Source organism: Ambystoma mexicanum, chromosome 9, assembly GCF_040938575.1.
Source record: "Ambystoma mexicanum isolate Mex_15411 chromosome 9, UKY_AmexF1_1, whole genome shotgun sequence".
Classification (NCBI taxonomy): Eukaryota; Metazoa; Chordata; class Amphibia; order Caudata; family Ambystomatidae; genus Ambystoma; species Ambystoma mexicanum.
Genome location: NC_090931.1, coordinates 174,213,977 through 174,239,839, shown reverse-complemented (window position 1 = coordinate 174,239,839; position 25,863 = coordinate 174,213,977). Strand labels below are relative to the sequence as shown.

General features: G+C 45.9%; 1 protein-coding gene across 2 annotated transcripts in view; it reads left to right on the top strand.

The window, feature by feature from the left end:
* Positions 1 to 25,863, top strand: part of C2CD2L (C2CD2 like) — a 533,517-nt gene that overhangs the window by 281,447 nt on the left and 226,207 nt on the right. For both annotated transcript variants that reach the window (XM_069614381.1, XM_069614380.1), the window contains 2 exons: positions 9,320 to 9,430; positions 9,851 to 9,965. In XM_069614381.1, the coding sequence (XP_069470482.1) occupies positions 9,320 to 9,430; positions 9,851 to 9,965 (226 nt within the window). The remainder of the gene's footprint in view (positions 1 to 9,319; positions 9,431 to 9,850; positions 9,966 to 25,863) is intronic.

The window sequence follows — 25,863 nt, the reverse complement described above, 5'->3', positions numbered from 1 at the left end:
CATGGAGGTAGTCCTGAGGGGTACAGCCCAGGTTTTCCGCGACGAAGTACAACCTTGCAGTGCATCTCACCTTAGCTGCCCCGAGCCTTTGGGACATTTCCGACGGTGCCGAAAAATTGCAACACCCAGGACTCACTCTGGGCTCTGGAGATACGGACTTCCTCTATCAGATCTTTATTTTCCTCTCGATTTGTATCTCCGCGCCTGTTGCCCTCTCCAGGCCCTGCAGATGGTGATGGTGGTGGGGTTGGCTGGGGTGGAGGAATGGCCACAACAGATGCCATTACAGCAAAAAAGAAGCTCAATAAAAGATCTCAAAAGCAGGTGCTCGCTCTTGGATAGCCAGATTGAAAATGAGGAAAGGTAATGGGTGGTCCCTTCAGAGGAGCCATATGTATACCGTGCGACTGTCTGCGGACTACAGAGTTGAAAATATGCACTTGAAAGTTGTAAAAAGTTTCCTGATAAATTAAGAATGGGTCTAGCAGTTCTGGAAGGGTAAACCTTTGACTTGAAACAATGTACATTGTCGGAAAATTCAGTTTTAAACTGCGCGGAGCACGAACACCATGTTCTCAGTGAGGCTTTCACACTGCACGGGTGCGGTCACGTGATGACGTTTGGGGACATCCGCAGCCGTGACGGCCGTCCATGGATACCCACTGGGCTGGAGCTGAAGAGCACATGCGCATGGATGCCCGTGCGCGGGCTAGCTGTCCGCGGACTATTGAACATTGTTTGTCCTTTTATCTTTTTCTCTAGTATACAATTGTCCATTATTTCCATTAGCGTATTACGGAATGCTAATGGAAATGTTGGAGAATCTTATTGAGTCTAAATACTTTACTGAGAAATGTAAAGTAGATGGAGTCTAAAAGATTATTTTTTTTGTTCTATTTTTTAACTGTGAAAGGTGGTTCCTAAAGGAACCATTCATTCATTCATTTATTTATTTATTTCAGGGGAGGTCCGGAAGTAAGGTGGGGGGAGGGAAATGAGGGAAGGCGCACCAACCACAGATATGGAGGGGCAGGTGGACAGGGGAAGATGTTGGGTTCGCATTGATTCTAAGGTAGGGGGCAGTGTTTCTCATGCTCCTTGATTACAGCCTTGAAAGCACTTCGGAACTGCCCTCCCCAGCAGAGTGGTGTTGAAGTATACGCAGAGTGCTGTTGTCTTGGAAAGATATGGATCAACTGCCTCTTTTATGGCTTGCAAGGTACCTGGTGGGATCTTCTGCCCCACAGGAGTGGACTGTGTGGTAGCAGTTGTGGAAGACGAGGTAGAGGAAGACAGCCTACTACTTACTGAGAAAGGAACCGCTTTTCTGAGAGCATCCCGGTGGTTGAATTTGGTGTGGCGTTGTACGGAGATGGACCCAGTAGGAGTACTGGCCAGGTTGTCCGCGACTGAGTGTACTCGGTGCATTTTCACCTTGGTAGCCTTTGCCTTTGATACAACCCCAACAGTGGTAAATAACTGCCACACCCATGATTTTCTGAGTGCTGGATGTAGGCATTTGCTCTATTTCATTTTCCTGGTCCTCTTGATTGTTTTCTGCATTATTGCGCTTTTTCTGTTGCACATAGTGCACATACATCGGGCAATAAGCAGGCCTCAAACACACAATTGATTTCTGTACATGATGATCTACGCTAATGTTGTCATTTTCTGGTCCTGTTTCTTTCCTCCTTACTGGAGTTTCCCTCTATGTGCCTCGGATTTGGTTGCATTTTGGCTCTGCATATGTATTGTTTGTACTAAGACAAGTGTGTAGTGATTCTCGTATTGCTAGCTATCCATTCCAAGTTTAATGTTAGTCAACATTCTGATAGGTTTGCATTTATTATTTTATTGGCCGACCCCATTACTTAGTAAAGTTTAAACTTAGTTTCTCTTTCTGTCCTTTTGACAACCATTTACCGCAAGATCTCCGGCAACGGTTCCGAGGACAAGACCATCCATCGCACGACAACGACTCCCGTCATGACAAACTATTGCCTGCGGCCTTCAAGGCTCCAACGGGCCTCGGCCCTGCACAGTAGGGAGAGCGGGGGTAGGTTCATATTCCTGTCTCACTAGGAGAATGCATATTCCCCTAAACTCACATTTATTTCGCCAGGTTGCCATTTTTATACACAATGGAAAACACTTTTAAATTCTGTCCTTTCTATAACAGGAAGTTTCCCTGAAAGGATTCACCTGTGTATAACCTTTGCCTTCCTATGGACCCTGCCGAAAAACAGTGCAAGTCTTGCAAACTGTTAAGGCCCAAAACTTGAAAGGACCGCAAGATTAAATGCTGTGCCCACCACACCATGCAGGCCGAGGAACTCAATTCTCTGGCAGACTCATTAAGCAGAGATCCTCTACCTCAAGAGTATGAGTGGCAGCTCGACAGAAATATCTTATGAGATCTTCTTCCTCTGGGGCTATCCCCCTTTAGACTTGTTCGCCACAAGTCAAAACAAACAATGCCCAGCCTTTGCATCCAGGTTTCCACAGCACGGATCCAAGGGGAACGGACGGTGGATGAACTGGTCAGGGACATTTACCTGCGCCTTTCCCCCTACATTGCTACTGAGCAGGATGGTGAACAAAATGCACCAGGAACAAGTGACACTAATCCTAGTTGCTCCTATGTGTGCGAGACAACCTTGGTTTCCACATCTGTGCAAACCGGTGATGTGCGAACCAGTCAAACTCCGTGCCCCTACAACATGCTCACACATCACGGGGGGATAACGTTTCACCCTTAGTCTATGAACTTGGCAGCTTGGCTCCTGAAGTCATAGAATTTGGCCATTTCAAACTACCTCCAAGGTGTATGGAAATCCTCAAGGAGGCACGCAAACCAAACACCAGACACTGTTATTTTAACAAATGGAGAAGATTTGTAATGTGGTGCTAGTCAAAAAATGTACTCCTTCACACATTCTTCAGTACATGCTCCACTTACTAAACTCCGGGCTAGTATTTAACTCCATCAAGGTTCACCTAGCGGCTCGATGCGTTTACCCCACTTCTCAAAGCAAGGTGTCCTCGTGGAAAGTCCCTGTCATTAAGGCATTCATGGAAGGAGTAAAGAGACTTTACCCCCCTTGCCCCATTTCAAACCTGCCTCCGGGGTGGGTCCTAAATGTGGTACTCGCAAAGCTCATAAGACCCCCCCTTTGACCCTATGCACAAATCCAGCCTTAAACACCTTGCATATAAAATGGCTTTTCTGGTGGCCATCGCCTCCATCGTAAGAGTCGGTGAACTAAAAGCTTTGTCAGTGCAAAACCTTTCTTTGTTATCCACAAAGACAAGCTGGTACTAAGAACACACCCTAGGTTTTCATATAAGTTCATATCCAAGTTCCATGTCAACCAGTCCATTGTACTACCAGCTTTCTTTCAAAACCCTTGAAGCACAGCTGAGAAAAAAACTCCATACACTAGATGTAAGGAGGGCGGTTCTTTACTATGTAAACAAGACAAAACCACTACGAAAAACAGACCAGCTGTTTGTCTCTGTAACACCTTGCAGGGAAGGGGATCACGTTTCTAAGAACGCCATCTCCAGATGGATAGTGAAATGCATACAACTCTGCTACTCTCTATCAAACAAAACTCTCTACCCAAGGTACAGGAGCTACTTGGCATTTATTGCAAACGTCCCGCTGGATGCCATTTGCAAAGCAGCTACATGGAGCTCCATACATACTTATACTAGGCACTACTGCATTGACGCACATTCTGAAGCAGATTCATAGGTGGGACAACCAATGCTAAATCATCTATTTGCCGCTGTACCTTCTCACAACCCACTAACCTCTCCAGACACTGCTCGCTAATCTGTGCATAGCATATGATCTAAGCAGATCCACAAGCCTCAGAAGGAATACATTACTCACTGTAATCGTATTTCTAATGCTGGTATCTGCTTAGATTCACATGCGCGCACCCTTCCTCCCCTGTGGAGTAGAAGGTGCATGGATGTTTTCTTGCTTGATCTACTCTTATCTGCTTTATTACATCTGTACTCGCGCTACACTTCATACTATCTCATGTCAGAAACAAAACCATCTGAAGGACCTCAACGTGTGAAGGACCATGGGTACAGTGGACGCAACACTAGGGATAGTATCACTGGCACGCCCTGTCGACTACCCTTTTCGAGTTTTGAAAACAAAAAATGTAATACTCTGCAGCTGCCACTAGATGTCGGCATATGCATAACATGTGACTCTAAGCAGATACAAGCATCAGGAATGGTTTTTCTAAAGTCTAATTGGTATTGGACTCGAAGACTTATCTCTTGGTTTCAGGGCCCCAACTTCTAATATAGACCTGTACTTACTAAGGTTGGTAGAGCGGTAGAACAGCCAGGCTTATCTTAGGAGCAGGGATGTGTGCTGTAAATCAGTACAACAAAATCCAAACATACATGGATCCAAAGAAACACACACTGTAAGTTATATCAAAAATAATGATTTGTTTTATATATACACATTACAAATGAGCAATAACAGAAAAACCGTATAAACTAGTTTTATTTCTGATTTTCCGGTCAGAGCCTGGGTTTATGGCCTGGGTGAATCGTTTAGAATGTCTTCAGTTTCCAGTTGTCTGCACACTTGGACGTCTAGATTGCGACCGAAACATTCTTGCCAAAATACTCTTTCACCTAAATGCGTCCTATGGGTGTGTGCTAACTGCATATTGTTTTTAAGAAAAAACTAACTTTCTCAATTCTTTGTCCATATTTTCCTTTAATATTTATGATTTTTCTCTTAATATCATCCAACTTTACTTCAGTGTTTTGTCTTACTCTCTGTCTTTCTCTAAACAAGTGTTTCCCCATGGACTACATCCATGGTTCTTCAGGAGAGAATCTATTGCAGGAATCAAATAGAGTGGAAAAAAACCGAAAACAACCATAAATGTCTTGTACATTTCACATTCTACTTTGGTGAGTTCACTAAAACTCGTCTTTGCCTTTCAAGATGCCAATACTTACTCTATTTTGATCTGAGTCATTTCTCCCTGTAGATTGAATAATTCCACTTGTTTTATCCAGTGCATGTCACCTAGTGATTAACATTTTAGCTTAATTGCATTGCTATTCATGGTAGATCCTTTCTGATTTCAGTTTCATTTGATTCAAAATTACTTTTTTCTTTTACTTAACTAAGGCATAATTATGTGCTGCCTACATCTACTCGGGTTTTACTAATATTCAAGGTGAGATGCTGGAGCTTTACTTGAACCATTTGGAATTTCACTAAGTATAGCATATTAGTTACAGATTAACTAAAGTTACAATTTTTTAAGATCTTACAGGCCGGGATACTTAACTAGAGCTTTAAAATAGCTACTATAACTTATCTTAGTCTGTCAAAGGTCTAAACTGACCATATTCAGAAACATAAAATCCACAAGGTAGTAATTGCTTCCTGGTTCCCCCTCCTTACCTTATTTAAGTCTTCTCAAGGATACAATTGTCCTATTCTCCTCTTTTCACACCATAGACCAGCTCTTCTTGGGCTCCTTTACACCCATATGCATTGGTTACATGATCGCGCATCAGGACGCGAAGATGTCATCACGTCACGTTTGTGTGTGCCGCGTCATCGCGTTTACCGCTATGACTTAATTGCGTCTAAAGCACATGGCACACATTTTCCCGGCACATTTAGCATTACATTTGAAGTACTAAAACGTTTCTGGCGTCACATTTTGGTGAAGTTTGACCTTTTTGCTGTATTCATCTTTTTAGTTTTAGTATTATAGGTATATATTTTACCCTAATTGATTATCTTTGGGTATTGGTCTTTATAAGTATTACATTCTTAATTTGGCATCATAAATATGTTTCCTGATTCTTTTTTTTGTTGGGAATCGGCTTCAATTACTATATTCTGATCTGATAACTCCTTAATATTAGTCTTGGAAAACCACCTAACTTGGCAAGATTCAGGACCACTTTCCTATAGCACTCTTGTCCACCCTTAATACTTACTATTATGTCAGATGACATGGTTTCAAAACATTTTGTACTAATGCACATAACAAAAACATATTATAATATTGAATCAATTACATACATTCATTACTTTGCACATTTCTGTGTTTTTATGCATGTTACATTGTTCAAAAAGATTTTTGTTAGATGACAAACATCTTACTTGACTGAATAAACTCTTAATCATATTATGATGGTTATTGTGGCTACAGCCAATAGGCCATCGCATGTTCTGTGTTAAAACCTGTATTTACTGTGTCCATTAAACAAATCCATTCAGCTACTTTTCTTCTTAAGAGTAGTTCTCTATTGCCTCCTCTCTCGGCATGATGATTCTTTTCTAGTCCCAAAAATTGGATTTTCTCTATTTCTGAGTCTTGATGTTCCATACTGAAATGTACTGCCAACGGGTATCTTGCATCTCTATTTCGTATGGCTCTCATGTGTTCCAGAAGTCTCACCTTCAATGCCCTGATGGTACTTCCGATATAGAGTTTATGATATACACATCTAATCCCATAGATGACAAATTTACTATTACAATTAATGAACTGGTTGATGCCTCTATTTTTTCCATTTGGTAAGATTTGGTTTTTGACTCCATTCTGTATCTGGGGCAGATTTTACAACTCCCACATTTATACATTCCTTTTGGAGAAGACATCTTCAGGTAGCTGCTGAGGTCCTTCTTTGTTTCTTTCTTGAGGTTGCTTAGGTTTGTTAGTAGTTTTATTGTAGGGCCTCTCCTAAAGATTATGGATGGGCTATCTTCTATGAATTTGCTGATGCTGTCATCTGTCTTCAATATGTTCCTGTGCTTTTTAAGGATGCTTTTCAGGCTACGGACATCGCTGCTATATGTGGTAACTATATAGACTTTAATCATCTTTGTCTTTGGTTACTGTACATCTTTGAGCAGGAAGTCTCCTGTGATTTTCTCTGCTTTAGTCAATGCTTTGTTCAAGTTTTTCGGTTGGTAGCCTCTTTGCAAAAATGTTGTTTTGAGTTGCTTAAAATCTCCCCGTACGATATGTTATTGATAATGTCTTGGGTGATTACTCTCCACATGTAAGATACTGTTAACAACTGTTGGTTTGATGAATACATTTGTTGAAATTTTATCCCCATCTTTGTATAGTTCTAAGTCCAGAAATTCGATTTTCTCTTTACTAATAGTAACATCAAATTAACTTTAGGATAATAGAAGGAAGTAAAGAAGGTGAGTAAATCTGAATGTTACCTTATTAACCCAACATGAATGACCAACTGTAACCGGTAAGCAAACAGTGTACTACCTATGGGAAGGCTTAAGGCTCGGCTAGAAGAGTGTTTCTCAGCTCAGGGTTCTTGGAGGGAAAACACGCTGGTCCCCAAGTCAGTAGGAGCAGAAGAGTTCTTGGAGGGGAACCAGCAATACCCAAGCAAGTCAATAGGAATACAGCAGTTCTGAAGAAAATATTCTTAGCACAGGTTTGTAGCAGTCTAGTTGGTTTCACAAAGACACAGGGACTTTGAGGAAGCCTTCCTGTAGCTGCACAGGCTGTTAGGCCTGGGCGATTGGATTAGGGTGAACACCCAAACATTGGAAAACACAATCCCAGCACACAGGAGCGCCACAAATGGCTCGAGGTAAGTTTACCAAAAGCCCCACTGTATCTTGAGAATGAAGATGATGATGCAGCTGGACGCCTTTTCGATGCACGGTTGCAGACCCGGTTTCCTGCTCCTGGGGACGAAAGGATGGACCCTGGATGGTCCAATGCAGTTGTAGTCAACAGAGGACCTCGCCAGCAGAGGATTCAGCTCACTCCCACATCGGTTTGCGGTTTTGGCGCCTTTTTCTCAGCAAGATTCGTCCATAGCAAGACATTGCACTTTAAGATGGTTGAGGTACCCCGGGTATTGGGATTCTGCAGCCCAGGAAGGTTGCAGAAATTCGGGGTATGGCTCAAATTGAAGGTGGTCTTGAGGCTGATTGTGGCCACTAGCCCAAAGGAGTCGTCCTTGGCGTAGCTTCCCTGTCGTTGTCGTTTCAAAAACGGAGTCAGGATAGCACTAGGGCTTCACTGGTGCTTCTGCAGTTGCTGGAGGTGCTGCAGATGTCTCTGGTCGTCTTCTGCTTCGGAGCTTCAGTCCCAGTGGTCAACTTTGCTTTCTGTCCCAAAAGCCTCACCTTTTATGCTGGAACCCATTCATTGTCCTATGGAGCTGTCAGTCGCCTGGGGGTCGCTGTCCTGACAGCCAGCCTCCCAGTTGAAACTGGATTCAGTCAGGCATACCTTCAAAAAAAGGCCAGAGACATTTTGGGATCCTCAATCACTTCCTGCCTGAGCAGACACACTGGAGCCTTGGCGGGCTTCACAAAGGAATCCCACCGAAGGCAAAACTCAAAAAGGACCCATCCCAACCTGGATCGGTAGAAGAGCCAAGAATGAACTTGCAAACGAGAAATTGTGAAACAAGAAGACGGGGGCTATTTTTGGAAAATGGTCACTCAAGGGTTCTTTACTGCAGATGTGACAACAGCCTGCAAACAACTTGCACATAAATGGTAGAAAAATGTATCCACTGCCTCGAGCGATTTAGGTTGGTTAGTTACTGTAACCAGACAGTCACAGTGGGAAAGGAGTGAGTGTAAACACCCAGCACTCTACATAAGGTGGTGTGTGCTGATCCCAGAAAGGAAAAGGTAAGTAAGATAAAAAAAAGTACCTCACTACCCGTGAGAATATATGTTCTCATGGGAAAATGAAATAAAATACAGGTGCCTGTAGTGAAAAACATGGAGGCAAGCAGGATTCCATTCAAGTAAAATAAAACACAAAACCAGTAAAACAGGGTTCCCAAGTCAGAGCGAGAAGAATGAGTGAATGAGGAAAAAGTTTCACTCACAAAAAAAAAAATCCAGAGTCCAGCAAAAGTGTTGGATATGCCCATTGATAAGGGTCGCTGAGAGAGAAACGCCCCTTCCTGTGCCTGTGTTTCTCTTTTTCGATTACGACATCCAACGAAAATGGAGGTAAGGGAATGTGGTGTAAGAGTAAATATTTGACGTAAAAGAATTCTATTTTTGCTTAGTGCCATCTTCAGTTTCCTGTTGTGGTTTAGCAAGGGTTGTACTATGTTATGAGTCATTTACACTGCCCCAGTCATATTAGAGCATCCTGTTCATTGCAACGTTTCACTGTTCGTTGCATGATTTCCTAGTCTTTCACAGCTTTCCTAATTAATTTGTTGTGTCTTTCTTTTCATTGACCTGGCTTTTTGTCTCCTGTCTTCTTTGCCTATATTTGGTTTTGTCTCGGTGCAGAATAATGATGGGAAGGCAGATCTTTCTACCATCCAGGAACTGATTAGAGACACGCTGATCGGTACGCAGCCTGCAATGATGGTGAATCTGAAAGCCTGTGGTAGTGGAATGGTAAGTCGGGGGTGTTCCTCCTCTCGCATTACCTGGCTCATCCTAGTACCCATATTTCTAGGGGAGGAATGGTCCTTGGTCTGCCTGTGAACACCTTCACCGCATAATGTTAGAATTTTGTTCTGACTCCATGCACCTGTGTCTATTTATTTTGTACTACTGCTTATGGTGCATTTCTTGTAATGCTGACATTTGAAAGGAGAGGCTTTCTTTTCCGATGAAATGTGTAACATTTTTGTTACATTTGTTTGATTGCTAGCATGTACCTAGGTACTACTTCTATGGGTTATGCTGTGTTTGGGTGTGGTGAAGTGGGTGTTGTACCACACAAATGACTGGGGCCAGATGGCTCAAAATCACTGTGGAGCCATTGTAGTTCTCTGACCCGGTATGTATTTTGCTTTTCCCCTGTGTTCGCAGTCTCCTAGTACCCAGCTGCAACAGGGGACTCCAACCACAAGTCCTCACTCTGGAGCAATCCGATTGTTTCTCCGACAACTTCGAGCTCAGAATGTGTGCCGGTCAGAGAAAGGAGGTGAGGATGGAGTAATATCAAGGCTGACTTGAGGAACACCCAGAGGCTGTGATTAACAAGGCAAGGGAAACAGAAGATAGGGTATTAGGGCAAGGCTAACACAACTGGGTAGGAAAGAGTAGGAAACGGGAGCCAGAAGATAGAGTCGGAAGAAAATGAAGTAGGGTAATGTAAGGGATCAAGAGTAAGACTCTGACCCAGTGGCATGTTCAAAGTTGGTTATAGACTTTTATTTTCAAAATAATAAGCAGGTTGGGGGAATCCTAAGTATCCCTAACCGAGGGGTTTCCCTGCCTCAATGAATCTAAAAAATGTCTGTTCACGATGTTAAACAAAAGTGTCCTCCGTCCTGTGTCCAAACCCTAAACTGACCCTTAAACTCTAAACTCAATATAATGTGTACAAGGGGATTTCTGTAAGATATATATTTGGTGCTTTCCTTCAGAGTTCCAAAACATAACTGTTTAAGGTGCAGAAAGAAAGGGAATAAGGTTTACCAGGAATAGGAGTCTCCCTTCCCCTAGATTTCATCTGGTAATCAAAAAGTAATTTAGTCACAGTTCACACTTGTTCATGAGGGATAACTCTTCCCTTGAGTATTCTTCAAACTTTATAATTCTTTTAAATGTTCTGTTTCTCACTCTCTGTATTGCCATCAATTTAAAAGGAGCACCATTCTTCCAATTTCCATTAGATGCTCTATTTTTGTATATCCCTGGTGTACTCTCCTGCCATGGTATTTGCAGCTTTCTCATTAGTCCTCTAACAAGGGGTATGATTCCGCCCTTTTACACTTAATTCTTGCTGTTTCACAATTCCACATCCACTTTGCTTCTTACTCCTGGTTTGCTTTTCTGCCAGGATGTCATATTACACTTTCATAGCTTTCAAGTTCACTTCTCTTCTTACACCTGGTTTACTCGCCCGCCAGGATCTCAAGTTACACTTTCATTAGGTTAAGTTTGTTCCCCTTCCCCTCCTGGCTTACTCTCATGCCAGGATGTCAAATTAGTAAATCTTTGTCTTTCTCTCATGGTCGTGAGTCCTGGACTCACTTCGCTTGGTTCACTAACCTGCCAGTGCTTCTCCCTTCTCCAGTCCCTCTTTTATTTGTTTATTTTTATTTATTTTATTTATTGTGCATTTGTTAGGCGCTTATACAGTAAGTCTGTTCTGTTTCAAAGCGCTCACAGGGCAACTGGGAGGGAACATGGGATTGAAAACAGTGAATACAGTGGAAGATAAAGACAAACCTACTATGCTTTGTGAGTGTTCAAAACGTGCAAGTGCAGCGAGAAGAGGGAAAGTGGGAATGGGGGTAAGTAATAGAATGTCTGTGCTCGTGTCAGATGAAGTGCGTAGCATGGTAAGTTCTATACGGCCTGGAGCCACATTGGGTAGAAAGTGCAGGCCTACAGGATTGAGGCTGGTGGGTGCCGAGGCCAGTGCTGCGAAGTAGGCAGAGGCTGGGGCGTTAGGTATGGGAGGCCAGGTCCCCGAGGGACACATAAGGGCCCTGGACACCAATCAAATTGACTCTGAAATTAGCAGAGATGGGAGACGGGAAGAAGGAGTTGAAGAGGAAAGTCTTGAGGAGCTTCCGGAATTTTAGGAAGTCCTGCTCAAGACAAAGAGGGGGGAGGGGTGGGTGTTCCATAAGAGGGAGTCAGCTGAAGAAAGTGACCAGCCTCCGACCCTCTGTTTAGCTAAACACTTTACACATAGCGAGTTGGTGCCAGAGGACCGCAGAGGTCTAGTGGGAGAGTATTTAGTAAGAGAAAGTTGCAGGTAACATAGTCCCAGGCCCCACACAGCCTTGTGCATGATGCGAGGGATTTGAATTTAATCGCAACCGGGTGCCAGTGAAGAGTTTTTAGGGCTTGAGCTGTGCGGTCCCTGGGCTTAAGGCCAAGTATAAGTCTTGCTGCCCTATTCTGGATTAGCTGCAGGGGTCGTTAAGTGGAAGAAGGTAGATGCAGGTGAAGGCTATTGCAGTAGTCCAGCCTAGAGAGAACCCATGCTTGTGTAACATTGAACCTCTGGGGCAAAGGGAGAAGTAAGAGTTGAAAGTGGGACTTCTTGGCAATGTCCGGAATGTGAGGGAGGATAGAGAGAGAGGAGCCGAAGAGGACTCCAAGGTTTCTGGCTTCAGAAGAAGGAGCAGGGGGGAGAGCCCATAGGGGATATCCAGAGTGAGGGAGAAAAGAGGGAGCCGGGGTCCCAATGGTAATGATCAGTCTTGTTGGCAATCAGGCAGAGCTTGTTGGAAGTACATAAGGACTGGATGGCAGATAGGCCGTCAGGGATGATGGAAGATGCAAGAGGGTCAGCAGGAAGTTTGAAAGAGTTGTCTCATCTGTGTAGCATTGAAAGTTGGAGAAGGAGGAAATGAGGAGTGCTAGCTGACCATGATAAGTGTGAAGAGCCAGGGGGAGAGGTTTGAGCCGTGGGGGACACCACAGGTGAAGACAGAACTAGGTGAGGCGAAGGTGCCCAAAATGACTTGGGACAAGCATCCCGTTAGGAAGGAGGTAAGCCAGTCCAGTGCCCCCTCTGAGATACCGAGGGTATCATGGAGCCGTTTTATGAGGATAGAATGAATAACCGTATCGAAGGCAGAGGAGAGATCGAGTAGGATCAGAGTCCAGAGAGGCACCCGATGCTTCTCACTGGATGTGGGCCCTTTTCTTGGCACGGATGGAGAGTTTGTATTGCCTTTGAAGCAGGCGGCAGGTCAATTTGTTTGAGGGTGGGCGTGAGGTTTGACACTTCCGTTCCACAGCTCTGCACTTGCATTTCAGGGCTGCAAAGTCAGAGTCGTACCAGGTGTTACGTTTGGAGGCGGGTTTCAGGCAGATCCTCATGACTGGCGAAATAATGTCAAGGGTGTTGGTAATGGCCTAATGGAGGTTGCTGAGAGTAGTCAGTGGTAGTCTGTCGGTAGGTGAGGGGGGATGAGGTTTGATGCGAAGGCAACAGCTGGCACTAGTTTCATCCGATGGATGTTCGTGAACGAGGTTGGGAGGGCTTTGGGGGGGGGGGGACAAAGGGCAGAGGGGACACAGGTACAAGGAGAGGAGAGAATAGTCTGACCAAGAGACTGGAGTGACCAGAGGGGGCGGGGAGGAGAAGCTCAGAATGGATGAGGGCGAACAGATTGTGTCCAGCCAAGTGGGTTGGGCCAGAAGGAAGAATGGAGAGGGATAGTGATGTGCAGAGGTCGAGGAAGAAAGTGGATGCTGTGACAGGGGAGTCCAATTGGATGTTGAAATCGCCCATCATGAGGAGATTAGAGGTGGCTGAGAGCAGGGAGGAACAGAAATCAGCCCATTCAGAGAGGAACATGGTGGTAGCGCCAGGAGGCTTGTAGATGGTAGCAATGGTTGGAGAGATGACCAGCTTGTCTGGTGCATAATATTGTATTTGACCAATATTGGGTCACTGACTATTGGGGCCAGTTTTTCTGAAGTCCTACGAAAATTTCATAAAAACTTTCTCTGAGGCAATGCAGTTCTCCGACTCTTAGAAGGCTGTACCACCTAAGAACATGGTAGCGTTGACCGAGCAGCCAGGCTTATCTTAGGAGGGAGACAGGGCTGTAGGTACATACAAAGAACCTGTAACATACAGTTGTTTCAAAAGAACAACTTACACCCAGGAGTATTGTAAAAATAAATGGTTTATTTTAAATACAAGTAGGCCAAGATAAATCTTGAGGAAAGTAGGTAGTATCAGCCAAACATAAACACACTTCTAAAAACCAATACAATTACGCATTTAGAATAGCGCACCTATTCATGGGGATTAAAAACCAATGATTACTTTTAGAGTTACATTCAGTAATTCTAGGGCAGTAGACCGTAAGGTTTATAACACACAATGTTACAAGTGACTGCTTTAATAGTAGTTGCTCGCGTCCACAATTGTTAGAAAAAATGACAGTAATGTTAGATCCACTCATGGAACAGTATAAACCTATAACTACTTTTAGGGTATGCTTCAGTTATCCACGGTGAGTAAAGCCTAATGTTGTAATGAACTATTACAGTTGGCTTTCGGTTAAGTGAAACACAGACTGAGGTAAGCAGTAACTTGTTACATTTTTTTTCGGGATGCACTAAGCAGACCAAGGTAAACAAAGACTTCAGTAAAACTATTTTAGCTAAGCTCTAAAGCAGATATGGGAAAGCAAAACCAAGTTAAAGTTTAAGAATGCACACAACAATTTAAGGTAGGTTAAAAAAAAACAAAGTAGACTATTTTAGACATGCTCTAAAGCAAGTCAGGAAAAGCAAAAACCAGTTGGTGAATTTATAACTTATTCTCTGAAAGAAATAGTAAAGTGAGCCAACGGTAGTCCCTTTTAGAAGAGGAGGATCCAATTCACAGGCAAGTAAAGTAACCTAATATACTTTTCCAGAATGGCAGAACACATTCAAAGGTAAGTGTAACAATGAGACAGTCAGGCGGTGTTGAGAGAAATAAAAATGGGTCTTTATTCAGACTTAAAATAAAATGGTATAAGTAAAATAGTTTCACGCAGAATTATTTTCTGCAATGTCCTTCTTTGTGCTTAGGTTGGGTTTCTTCTCTGTTCTTTGCGGGGAATGGGGTAAGGACTTCTGGCAAGACTTCTCCTCCTAGTCCTCCTACGCCCACCAGCCTTCAGTAGCTCCGGATGTTCTGTCTGGTTCGATCTGCAACAAAACCAAGAATGAACACCCTCTTGTCTTCCAGTGTTGTCTTTATATAGCCAGAACTTACCAGGCCAATCAGTGTTCACTTCCTCCTCTAGTGTATATAAACTCCCCCAAGGCCCGCCCCTTTTTCCCTTGATGCATTGCAACTTCTCTTCGTCCTCGACCTCCATCCGCTTCCTGTCCCAGTCTCCTCTGCCCAGGTAAGTGCTTAATTTCTCCCTGGAAGGGACTGTGTGTATCTCTGTGAGACCCGTGCTTTTGGGCTGTACTGTTATTGCGTCACGAAGTTGTTCTTTTATATTCCGCGGCTCCGCTGCACTTATGTGGGCTATTGAACAACCGCGGCTTCCCATGCCGCTGCAGCCCCGCCTCTCACTGCTCGCGGTCCTTTGACTGCTGCCGGAGTCGAACGTTGACTGCGCTGCTACTTCGCATGAACATGGCATTACGGCCAGGAACACACGGGTTAGCCATCCAAAAGGCTGTGAGGTGGGTGCTGCAAGCTGAAATACACCACTCTGCCTCATCCTGCTGGGGGCCCTCTACTCTCCCTGCTACTCGTTCTACACCCAGTGAGACTGCCTAAACATAAGCCCGCTCTGCTTCCCCCCCAACTCTCTGTGCCCACGGTGACTGTGAGGCCCCGCGGTCCACGCGCCGAAACTCGCTTGCCTATCACTCCTTGGCCACCCAGCGACTCCACATATTCACGCGCGGGGAGTCTCACACCACGACTCTGGGACTCTCAGGGTGTTAATGAAGGGGGAAGCACCTAACTCTTTCAACGCACGTAGATGAGGACAGTGTCACCCGCTTAATCCAGGGAGGAACCCTACCTGCCTCACTAACGGCTCATCACCTTGCGAACCCAGACATACTCCAAAGTGACACTAATCTTTCCGGCCCTCCCCCAGCTTGCTCCACCTGCGACGCCAGTGGCCGCTGCGAGGCCCCAGCGAGACTCAGTACTGTACAGGGCACCAGGCTATGTGCTGACCACTGCTGCTTCCTCATCAGCGCCCTGTCACATACCAGCCCCCTCTGTCAGGCTGTGACAACACCAGCCCCACCGAGCACGATCTACCTATACGCTGCTACCGCTGACCTCCTATCATCCCCTCTACGAGGTCCCAGCCTCTGTCCATCACCTACCCCACCGAGTCGGTCTCTGCTCCCCTCCTCAACAATGTCCAATAGAGCGTGAGACGCTGACAAGGTGGGCGCCATGGAAAAGTTTACCAAGGCGGCACCTAGGGCGGACCAGGCATCATCCTCTGCAACGCAGGAGGATGGCAACCTTCTGCCGGACCCCCCGCAACCAGACTTGGCCGCAATGATGGAATCCATGGGCAAAAACTTTGCAGCCTTTCATGAAAAGCTGGACGACATCAACGCAAATGTGGCTTCTTTAAGGGCTAAGCTTGACCAATATGGGGCCAGGATTACCGAAGCGGAGCAGAGGATGGGAACTAACGAGGACAATGTGCATACCCTACAAAACACAGTTTCAGAGCTTGTCCGAGACATGAAACAGGTCAAAGGTAAATACGACGACTTCGAATCGAGGTCGCAAAGAAATAACATTCGCATAATTGGGGTTCCCGAATCTGCACTTAAGGGTGCATGGAGCTTGCGGTTGAAAAACTCATCAAAGACCTCCTAGATGACTCTGATCTCTCGCCATTCTTCACGGTTGAAAGAGCTCATCGCTCATTGGCACCTCGGCCTAAACCAGGAGACTTCCCCAGACCAATAATGGCAAAACTGATCAGTTACGAGGACAGGGATCACATACTCCGATTGGCCAGGGAGAAAGGGGAATTAAGGCTGGATTTGCAAATAATCCGGATCTTCCCTGATTTTTCAGTGGTGGTGCAAATGGAGAGACGCCGATTTGGTGGGGTGAAGAAAATGCTCAGAGATAGGAAAATTGAGTATGCAATGCTTTTCCCTGCCCGCCTAAAATTCACCCATCGCAACAAGCTCTTCTTCTTCATGGTCCCTGACGAGGCTGTTAAGTTCTTTGAAGCGCAGATCCCACTGGCAGATCCCCTCGAGGGACCGATGGACAACGACTAGTACCAGACGAATGGACTCCTCTTGTGAACCCCCATTGGCTGCGGTGGGCTGACCCTCCCGCGTGTGTCTGGGGGTCCCCCCTCATTGTCCCGCTGCAAGCCCTCCGTGGCCCTACACTAATATATTGGGAACACTGCTCCCTGGGGGCGGGGGGGCTTGCCTGACAACAATGCCACGCATCGGGCCTGTACACCACGGACCAGGCTCCGCCGTCATGTACTGGTCCATCGCAATTCTATCTATGACCTTGATACCCTTGATTATGCGTATCCTCGCTTTGCAACCTTACTTTCATCAGCTGATCTTCAGATTTATGTTGTATTATCGAAACTTGTATTACTACATGTGGGCAGAGCGGCAGCCCCCACTGCAGCTGCAATACCCTCTGAGTCTAAATGTTTGTGTTTTAGCCCCGGTTGGGCGATTTCCCAGGGGTTGCCGAGTTGGGGATGCCACGCAGTTGTTTACTTTAAGGATGGGTATCTACTCACTGCTAGTTGGTGCAGGGCGGTGAGGGTGGGGGGTGAAGAAGTTGGGGTAGGTTATATACAAAATGGCGGGAAGGTTGAGACCGGTTCTAAAGGGAGGCACTCTTATGCCATTGCAGCACACATGGCGTTTGTCAGAGGCAGATCCTTTGCTTGGGATGTCCCGTAAGTTATCTATATGGCGATCAAAATGATGACATGGAATGTTCGGGGGCTGACAAATTTCACGAAGTCTCGTAGGATCGCGGCTTATGCACAAAGGCACGGGGTCAAGGTCCTCCTATTAAAGGAGACACATGCTCTGAAACACTTATCATCCAATACTCCTCTCAGGCTAGGGGAGTTCTGACCCTTATCCATAAGTCGATAAACTTCATGCTCCACACATCCCACATCGACACAGAAGGCAGATATGTGATTCTACACTGCACTTTGGCTCACAAAGAATGCTTGCTGGTCAACTTATACGCGCCCAATACCGATTCCCCGAGTTTATTGACGATGTGACCACCATTCTTATGAGATATCTAGACGTCCCCATCATATGGGGGAGGGGGGGACATGAATCTGATACTTGATAATGTCCTAGACAGAACAACGACCACTCGCAGCGGCCAAGCGACTCCTCATACACATGCACTCTCTGAACTTACGTGATATATGGAGAACGTTCCACCCCCATGAAAGGGACTATACTTTCTATTCACCGGTCCATGACAGCTCCTCAAGAATAGATCTGTTCCTCTTGTCTGGCAGCTTTGTGGGTAGGGTCTTAGATGTCAGGATCCTCGCACGCACACTATCTGACCACTCCCCTGTGCTCCTACAGATCCAACTCGGCAACACAAAGTCGGCACGACCCGCCTGGCGCTTTAAATACGCTGCCCTATCTGACATTGCCTTCAAAGCTGAGATCCTAGCGGACATAACCACATTCTTTGAAAATAACAGAGCGTCTGACACACCTGACGGGATCAGATGGGAGGCATTTAAGGTTTACATCAGAGGGATGTGCATCTCTACGGAAGCTGGAGTCCTGAAATCTATAAGGCAAGCCCTAAACAATTCTGAAACTAAGCTTAAAACCCTAGAACAGGAGTACCTCTCCACACCGACCCCAGTAACCCTAGCTAAGATCAGAACAGAGCTGGAACAGTTTGAGTCACATGCCTCGAGTGAGGTGCAATACTATGCTCGCCCTGTTGCTGCCCGTAAATATGGGGAGGGAGACAGACCGGGTAGAACTCTGGCCAGGCTGGTGCAGGTGGAGGGTGGTAAGACCCGAATTGATAGTATTATAGACGAAAATGGGCAGAGGCACTGGTCAGACCAATTCATACTAGACACATTCGCCAGCTTCTATGCCAATCTATACGGTCCCCAGCCTGAACACTCAGCCCAGGACTTGGATGACCTGCTGGAAAGCATTCCTATGACCCTTATCTCCCAGGACACCAGGAAGCGACTTGACACTCCGTTTACCTTGGATGAGATAGTCCAGGTGAAATCGGACCTTCCCAAAAACAAGGCTCCTGGCCCAGATGGGCTTACCTCTGAGTTCTACCAGGAGCACGTGGCCATATTGGTGCCTGCTCTACACGGGGTCTGGGCCGAATAACTTTGAATAAACAGCCCCCTCCCCCCCCCCCCCCCCTCCTTAAGGGAAGCCTTAATAACCGTCCTCCCCAAACCTGGGAAACCCCCAGATGAGTGCGGGTCCTACAGGCCCCTATCCCTTATTAACACTGACATGAAAATCTTTGCCAAGATAATCGCAAACAGATTTCTCCCATTCATGTCCCACATGGTCCATGCGGACCAGAGTGGATTCGTTCCCGGTCGATCCACGGCACTTAACATCCGCCACCTATTTAATGTGATGTCCAGAATTGACCCGAACGCTGATGCCGTGGCGGTAACAATAGATGCCCAAAAAGCTTTTGATATGGTCTCCTGGCAATACCTATGGGCCGTGCTGGAGAAAATGGGAGTGGGGCCAAATATGATCTCTTACATAAAACTCTTAAACACGGATCCACTAGCCAGGGTCCTTGTAAACTCTGTTCCCTCCTCTCTCTTCACGCTACACTGTGGTACTCGCCAGGGTTGCCCATCCTCCCCCATCCTTTTTGCGCTCGCTATCGAACCCATGGCTGACCATTTAAGAGGGCGTCACATCAATAAAGGCATTCGGGTACTGGACACGCCGGAAATCATCTCACTTTACGCGGATGACGTACTCTTGTATATCAGAAACCCATCCACATATCTGGACCCGATCATCCGCGACATTACCAAAATAGGCACATACTCCGGTTTCACAATCAACTATTCTAAATCTGAAATCTTCCCTCTTACTATGGCAACTCAACAACCGGCATGTGAGTACCCCCTACGCTGGTCCCCAGGTGGTATCAGGTATTTCGGGGTGCAGGTGTCGCTAACCAAACCTTCCTTACTAGCGGACAACTACGAGGCTATGGCTCAGCTCGTCGTGTCCAAGTTCTCCAAATGGCGCAATCTACCGCTATCCCTTGCGGGCAGACTCTCTCTAATAAAGATGATAGTGGTCCCCAATCTCCTTACATCTTCACTAATGTACCAGTCTGGCCCGGGATGCAATACTTTAAGAGGCTCCACTCGGAGTGCGCCCAATTTCTCTGGCACTCTGGTTCGGTCCGCAAGAAGTGACAACACATGACTTTACCCGATAATAAAGGGGGGCTCACAGCCCCAGACCTCCATCTGTATTGGAACGCGGCACAGGCCCAACACGCCTCTCATTGGTACACGTTCCAGAATCCGCCCCCGCATGAGAAACTGGCGGGAGGTGGGACCAACATCATGACCTTATTACTGCACCGCACATTCTTAACAGACGCCCAGGCAGACCCGGTGGCCACCACGATCAGGGCTTGGAATGGTATCCTGCGCCCCGAGCAAGAGCAACACCCATACTATAAGTGGCTTCCCATATGGCAATTTCCCAGACTCCCTCCCACACACGACCAACAACTCTTGCGACACTGGGAAAATCTGGGCTATCGAGCCCTTGCTGACCTCTTCCCCGATGGTACGTTTGTTACCCCTCAAACATGGCGACCAGAACACTCCAACTCTCCGCTCAAGATGTTACTTTACTACAGGCTTAGAGCAGCGGTACGAGCTGTGTGGCCCTCATACCCAGACGAACCCCCAGACTCACCCGAACTCCAATATATAGCAAACTCCGCAGGCGCCAAGGGCATAATATCCAATTTGTACAAAATGCAGCTGGAGAAAACAGAGTACAAGTCTCTCAAACCACGTGAAGCATGGGCTAGGGAGCTTGAAACGGAAATAACTGATGAAATGTGGGGCAAAATGTGCGCACACACGCGCAAAGTATCCCTTAGCGCCAGATTCCGCTGCATACAATTCAAACTCCTCAACAGGCTCTATTACACACATCGTACAGAGTAGCGAAATTCACACGCACCCCGACTCATACATGCCCTAAATGCAAATCCAGCGAAGCAGATCACATACGCATGTTCTGGTCCTGCGCTGCGCTAAACACGTTCTGGGTGGCTGTGACGGAGGCGCTCTCCGAAATAATTGGTTCCCCGGTGGATATGGACCCACTAGCCCTGTTTGGTATCTGGGATGGGAAAAATGTAAGGAAAATGTCAAAATTCTTAAATATAAGTGCCATTGTTGCCAAAAGATGTATATTGCAATGCTGGAAGCGCCATAAACCCCCCACCCTCATGATGTGACTGAAACCCCTTACCTGGATACAAATGTGCGAAGAATACATTGGATCCCTACCAATCTCATCACGCCCCAAAAACGTGTGGTCAGAATTCTGTAGCTACCTGAACAATAGAAACGAAGTGGAATGGAGGTCTACTCCCCCACCAGTACAGCCCAACACGCCATATGCAGTGTGACTCTTCTTCCTTTTTTCCTTTTGCGCCTCTCCAAAACATCCACCGTCCCCAACCTGAGATGTTGAATTTAGTCATGTTGTACTGCCTTGTGTGATGTTATGTTGCTAGCTTATTGCTATGTAAACTGTGCTGTGCCTGTCTTAACTTTCTGCCAATAAACAAGTTTAAAAAAAAAAAGTAGTTGCACTCCCAACAGTCATTAAAGTTAACTTGTAATTGTAACTTAAATGTTACTAGGTGAGAAAGGGGATACAATGTATCTCGCAGCACTCCACATAAGGTGGCGGTGTGCTGGCTCACTATGTAAAATGTAAAGGGGATTAGAAATCCCTCTTTACTACTTGGGAACAGTAGTTCAGCCAAGTATCGAGAGAAAAATAAAAAGGGAAGCCCAAAGGCAACCCAGCAACACTGCCCCCAAGGAGCTGTGTGCCGCCATAGAAAAATACATGAAGCCCAAAAGTTAAAGGAAACTATACAATCACACAGACGGTATGGAGAGACATAAAAGGTTCACTGATAAAAAGAGTAAAAGACCGGGTTAGAGGGGGAAAAGGTTCCCACTCCTCCACGAACAGGGTCAAATAATTACAAAGCCCAAGCAAAACATCCTGGGGTTGACACAGGTGAGGAAGAGTTTCCATGAAATTGAAAATCTTACCTAACACTGACCCTTGTTTAGCAACGTTCGTCTCAGTTTCCACTCTTCTTTTCAAACATTGGGCTTCTGCCCCTCTTCCAATACTGTTTGTATTTACATTAACTTCTCTTTTGAAGCATCGTGTCACTGACCCGTTTGTTCGCAAATATTCCAATTGTATCAAATAATTAACTTTGTCTCACTTGCGCTGTTTCATGGCACGGCATACACTTTCAGACGCTCCAGTAACCCATTTGCTTTCTCTGGGCTTAACGGAACGACTTCAGTGTCCCTCGCGTTTCTCTTCTCCGTTCGCTTCGGTTTGCTGACGGTGTGCGTCCCATTAGCCATCTGCCACTCTTGCTTTCTTCTGCTGCATGCAGCTCCCACTGCCTCAGGCTCTCAAACGGTGAGCTTCTTTTGTTCCGGTTTCTCTGTGTGCTGTTTGGGTCAGCCTTCGTACTGCTTTGAATGGTTTCTTCGCCTCCAGCGTTCTGACTGGCGACAGAACAAGTTACCATCAAACTCCATCTCTGCCTCTTTCGTAAGTCTGCCAGCATGGTTTAGCAATTTCCATAGGCTTGACCATGGCGTTGGTTTACGGCTTCTGGTCATCTTCATTGATCCATCCCTCTTCCTCTTCTCAGTACTAAAAAAAAGGGGCAGAGGAGGCGGATAAGGTGAATGAATGGGAATATTTGGATACTCTTCATCTACATCGCAATAAGCCATATAGGTATGTTGCACGGGCACATGTATGTCATTAAACAATATGGCTGCAAGTTTATTTTCGGTCTAGTATTTTTTTTGTGCCTCCTGGAGTTTGTCTTCCCCTATGTAATCCTCCCGCAAATAGCCACCCTCGGGTCAGAGTTGGGTAGCTTCTGCCTTTCCCTGGCCACATAGGAGAAGCTTCTCCCCAGAGTATCTGTGACAATATTGCTAGATTCGTCACAGTAAGGTGAGGCTACTAGAAAGCAGAGGAAATTCCCTGTGAACCCCACTACACTCTACCCACCCTCCCCCGCCAATTTTGCTTAACCCAAACTTTCCATCTACTTTGTTCGACCAAATATCGAGCCCACAAATTCAAGCTAAAATAGCTAAAGACCTTTCTACACACAGTTATCCTGTGCCCATTTGTTTCTCATGCTGTTCTGGGCTGCCTTGATTTCACCATTGTTTTTTTCACACCTGTGTTTCTTGTTTTCTGTAAGCAAATCCCGATAGCAGAGGTCTTTCCTGGGCGCCTGTTTATGATCGTTTTACAGGTGAAAAGTCCTTGTACATTTTCTATGTACAACTACATCTGCATTATGCAATATAGGGGTTGCTCCCTTCCCTAGGGGGAATGGTGTAACAGGAGGGCTCCCATTTTAGGTAGGAGTCCCCATGCCTGAACATTTTGTCCCGCAGAGTCCTTTGGCACACACACCCTTTTAATGAGCACAGCTGTCTCGATTTCAGCTTTGAAGAAACTCGTTTGTTACTGTGAAATGTCTGGTGTTGTGTGACCTTTCACTAGCTTTAAAGATAGCCATTGGACTAGCCAGTATATTCTTAAAAAATAAATCTTTAAAGAACATAATATATATTTACAAAAGACTGGGATTAACTGAGCCATAGGACCATGGACAAAACATCCTCATCTGTATTGGAAATTGAGCAAGAACTGTCTATTGAAAATAATAGTATGCATTTCTGGGTTGGGGGGGTGCAGAAATTGACCGCAGAAGCAGCACAAATTCTTTTAGGGGGAAAGCCTGAAGGTCACCCAGGGTGAGAGAGCTCAGGCTTTTAGCATGTGTTTGGACCCTAATGGTTTACTGAATTGCCTCTTGTGTTTGAGTGTTGGGTTATAATGGAAAAACAAAGCATGTTTCTTTTTTCTATTTCTATGTGGCCGTGTGAGGTTGTGGAAGGAGGAGGGGTCTGACACACAGGAGGCCCGATTTGGGCAAAGGCTTTTATTTTATACCAAAAGAAAGAAAGAAACCAATCTAACACTAACTCTAAGAGGGGTTTACTTACCTCAAATAAAACTAAGAAATGTGAGAATGTCCGTAACTAAAGATTCCACAGTCCTGTGTCAAAATCCTACTTCTAACCCTCACACTTAAAACAAAACTAAAATGAATTCTCTTCAGGGTCCAAGAGAATGTTCACTTTCATCTGGACGGTATGCTTTGCAAAGTAGGGTGTGAGGAATCAGAGTGCGTCCTCACTTATTTCCCCAAAATATCCTCTTCCAAGGTGGCCAGGGAAGGCCATCGCTCTCGGATCCTCACCCTGGGGTAGATATGCGAGGGAGGTTTACGTGGGTGGAGGAGACTTGGGGAATGGGGATAAGGCACCCGGGTGAGATATGGTATCCCCCAGTTCCCTTTTGTCAAGAATCCGATATCACGTAGGCTTTTGTAGGGTATTTCCAATCTCTTCCTTATACTTCTCCACGTTCCCCCTGCCCACTACACACCACTCTGGTACTGAGGTGAGGAAGAGACAACCCAGAGGCAGACATCCTCTCTTTTAGTCATACAGACATACCCAAACACCACTCTGGTACTGGGACAAGGAAGACAGATGCTGAGTACCTGGGACCAAGGAGGCAGGAAAAATGACCCGCACAGGTGAGGCTGGGGAGATTGCCTGGGATTGTGGAATGCAGTAAGGAGAAGCCAGACATGAGACCAGGGTGACGCGTACCCGATGCGACCAGAATCTGCAGAGACGTGGAAGCGGATTGTGGTGGGAGTCTTCGGGAGGTCTCCAATAGCAGAACTGATCTGAAGTCATCCTGGAGTCGGGGAGACTCCTTTTCTGTGCAACCGTGGTGGCGGAGAGCCCGGGACAGAGGCCTTTTGAGCTGGGAGCAGTGACAGAGAGCTTACTGATGCGGAGTGCAGCACCCGGAGATGGCCTAGCCGGTGACTGAAAGGAGCCTGAGTGACTCCGGGACGCTGTGGGGTGAACTTTGTGATTTGCTGCAGGGCAGACCTCTCGCAAGTGAGCGGAGGACCGGGAAGGCAGTGTGAATGCCAGTCCCAGTTGAATTAAAGAACTTGGACAATACGATAAGCAAATATTTTGTGGATACCAAATTATGAATATAAAGAAATTGAATATTCAAAAAAGGCCAAGAAAGCGCCACGAAAAGTGAAGTTTGGAACTCTTGAAAAACACCTGTGAGCAGGATGCCAATTCCCAGCAGGAGAGTAAACTGGGAATTTGATAATTGGAATTAAAGAGAACAAGCATTGGCAAGTACCATTTGAATATGAAAAAGCCAGTCCGGTGTCTTGTTTGCGTGACCTGTAATGGGTGGACTGTGTGGTCCACTACCTGTGCCTAGACCAAATACACCCATATAAAGGAAAAGCCACTTATCCCACCCCTAAGCTTGTGTTTGACTAAAGCGGAAAACTTGGATGAGTTGAATTTTAAGAGCGAACTTGGTGATATTGGTGAAACTGACAAAAAGGCAACTTCGCCTGGAAACTGAGAAGTGTCCCAAGGAATTGTGATGTTTTGGAACATTGAAAGACGTGAATGCTTGCGGAAGGGAAGCCCTTTTGTTGTTGGTGAACTATCCTGAATCTTGGGGGAAGGGAAATCTATTTGTCCAACTAAAAGCTGGACAAAGCTCTGAACTTACACTTGAACACTTTTCATTTGATGCCGACATCCCTACACACTGTATACAGTTAAGTGTGAGGGCAAATATAGGTTTTGGACAGAGGCAGGTGTTTGCTTTGGACTTCCTGACACAGATGATCCTTAGCTTCCATTGGGTAAGGAAATCCCACATTAGCATGGGGCAAGGTATACATTTTCCTCACCCTTCCTTTACTTTAATAAAGGTTTGTGACCCATTCTTTATTCAGTTGTCTGTGTCAGCTTCATGATGCTTTCACAAAGGGGGAATCTCTCCCTTCTTCAAGCATTCCTCAGGCTTCGCTGGACAGTCTACTGTGTTTGGCAGAATGTCTCCTTTCCTAGGCCGGTCTTAGGATTCTCTTGGCAGTTCACTGGACAGCCCAGGTTTACTTTCCTGCTAGG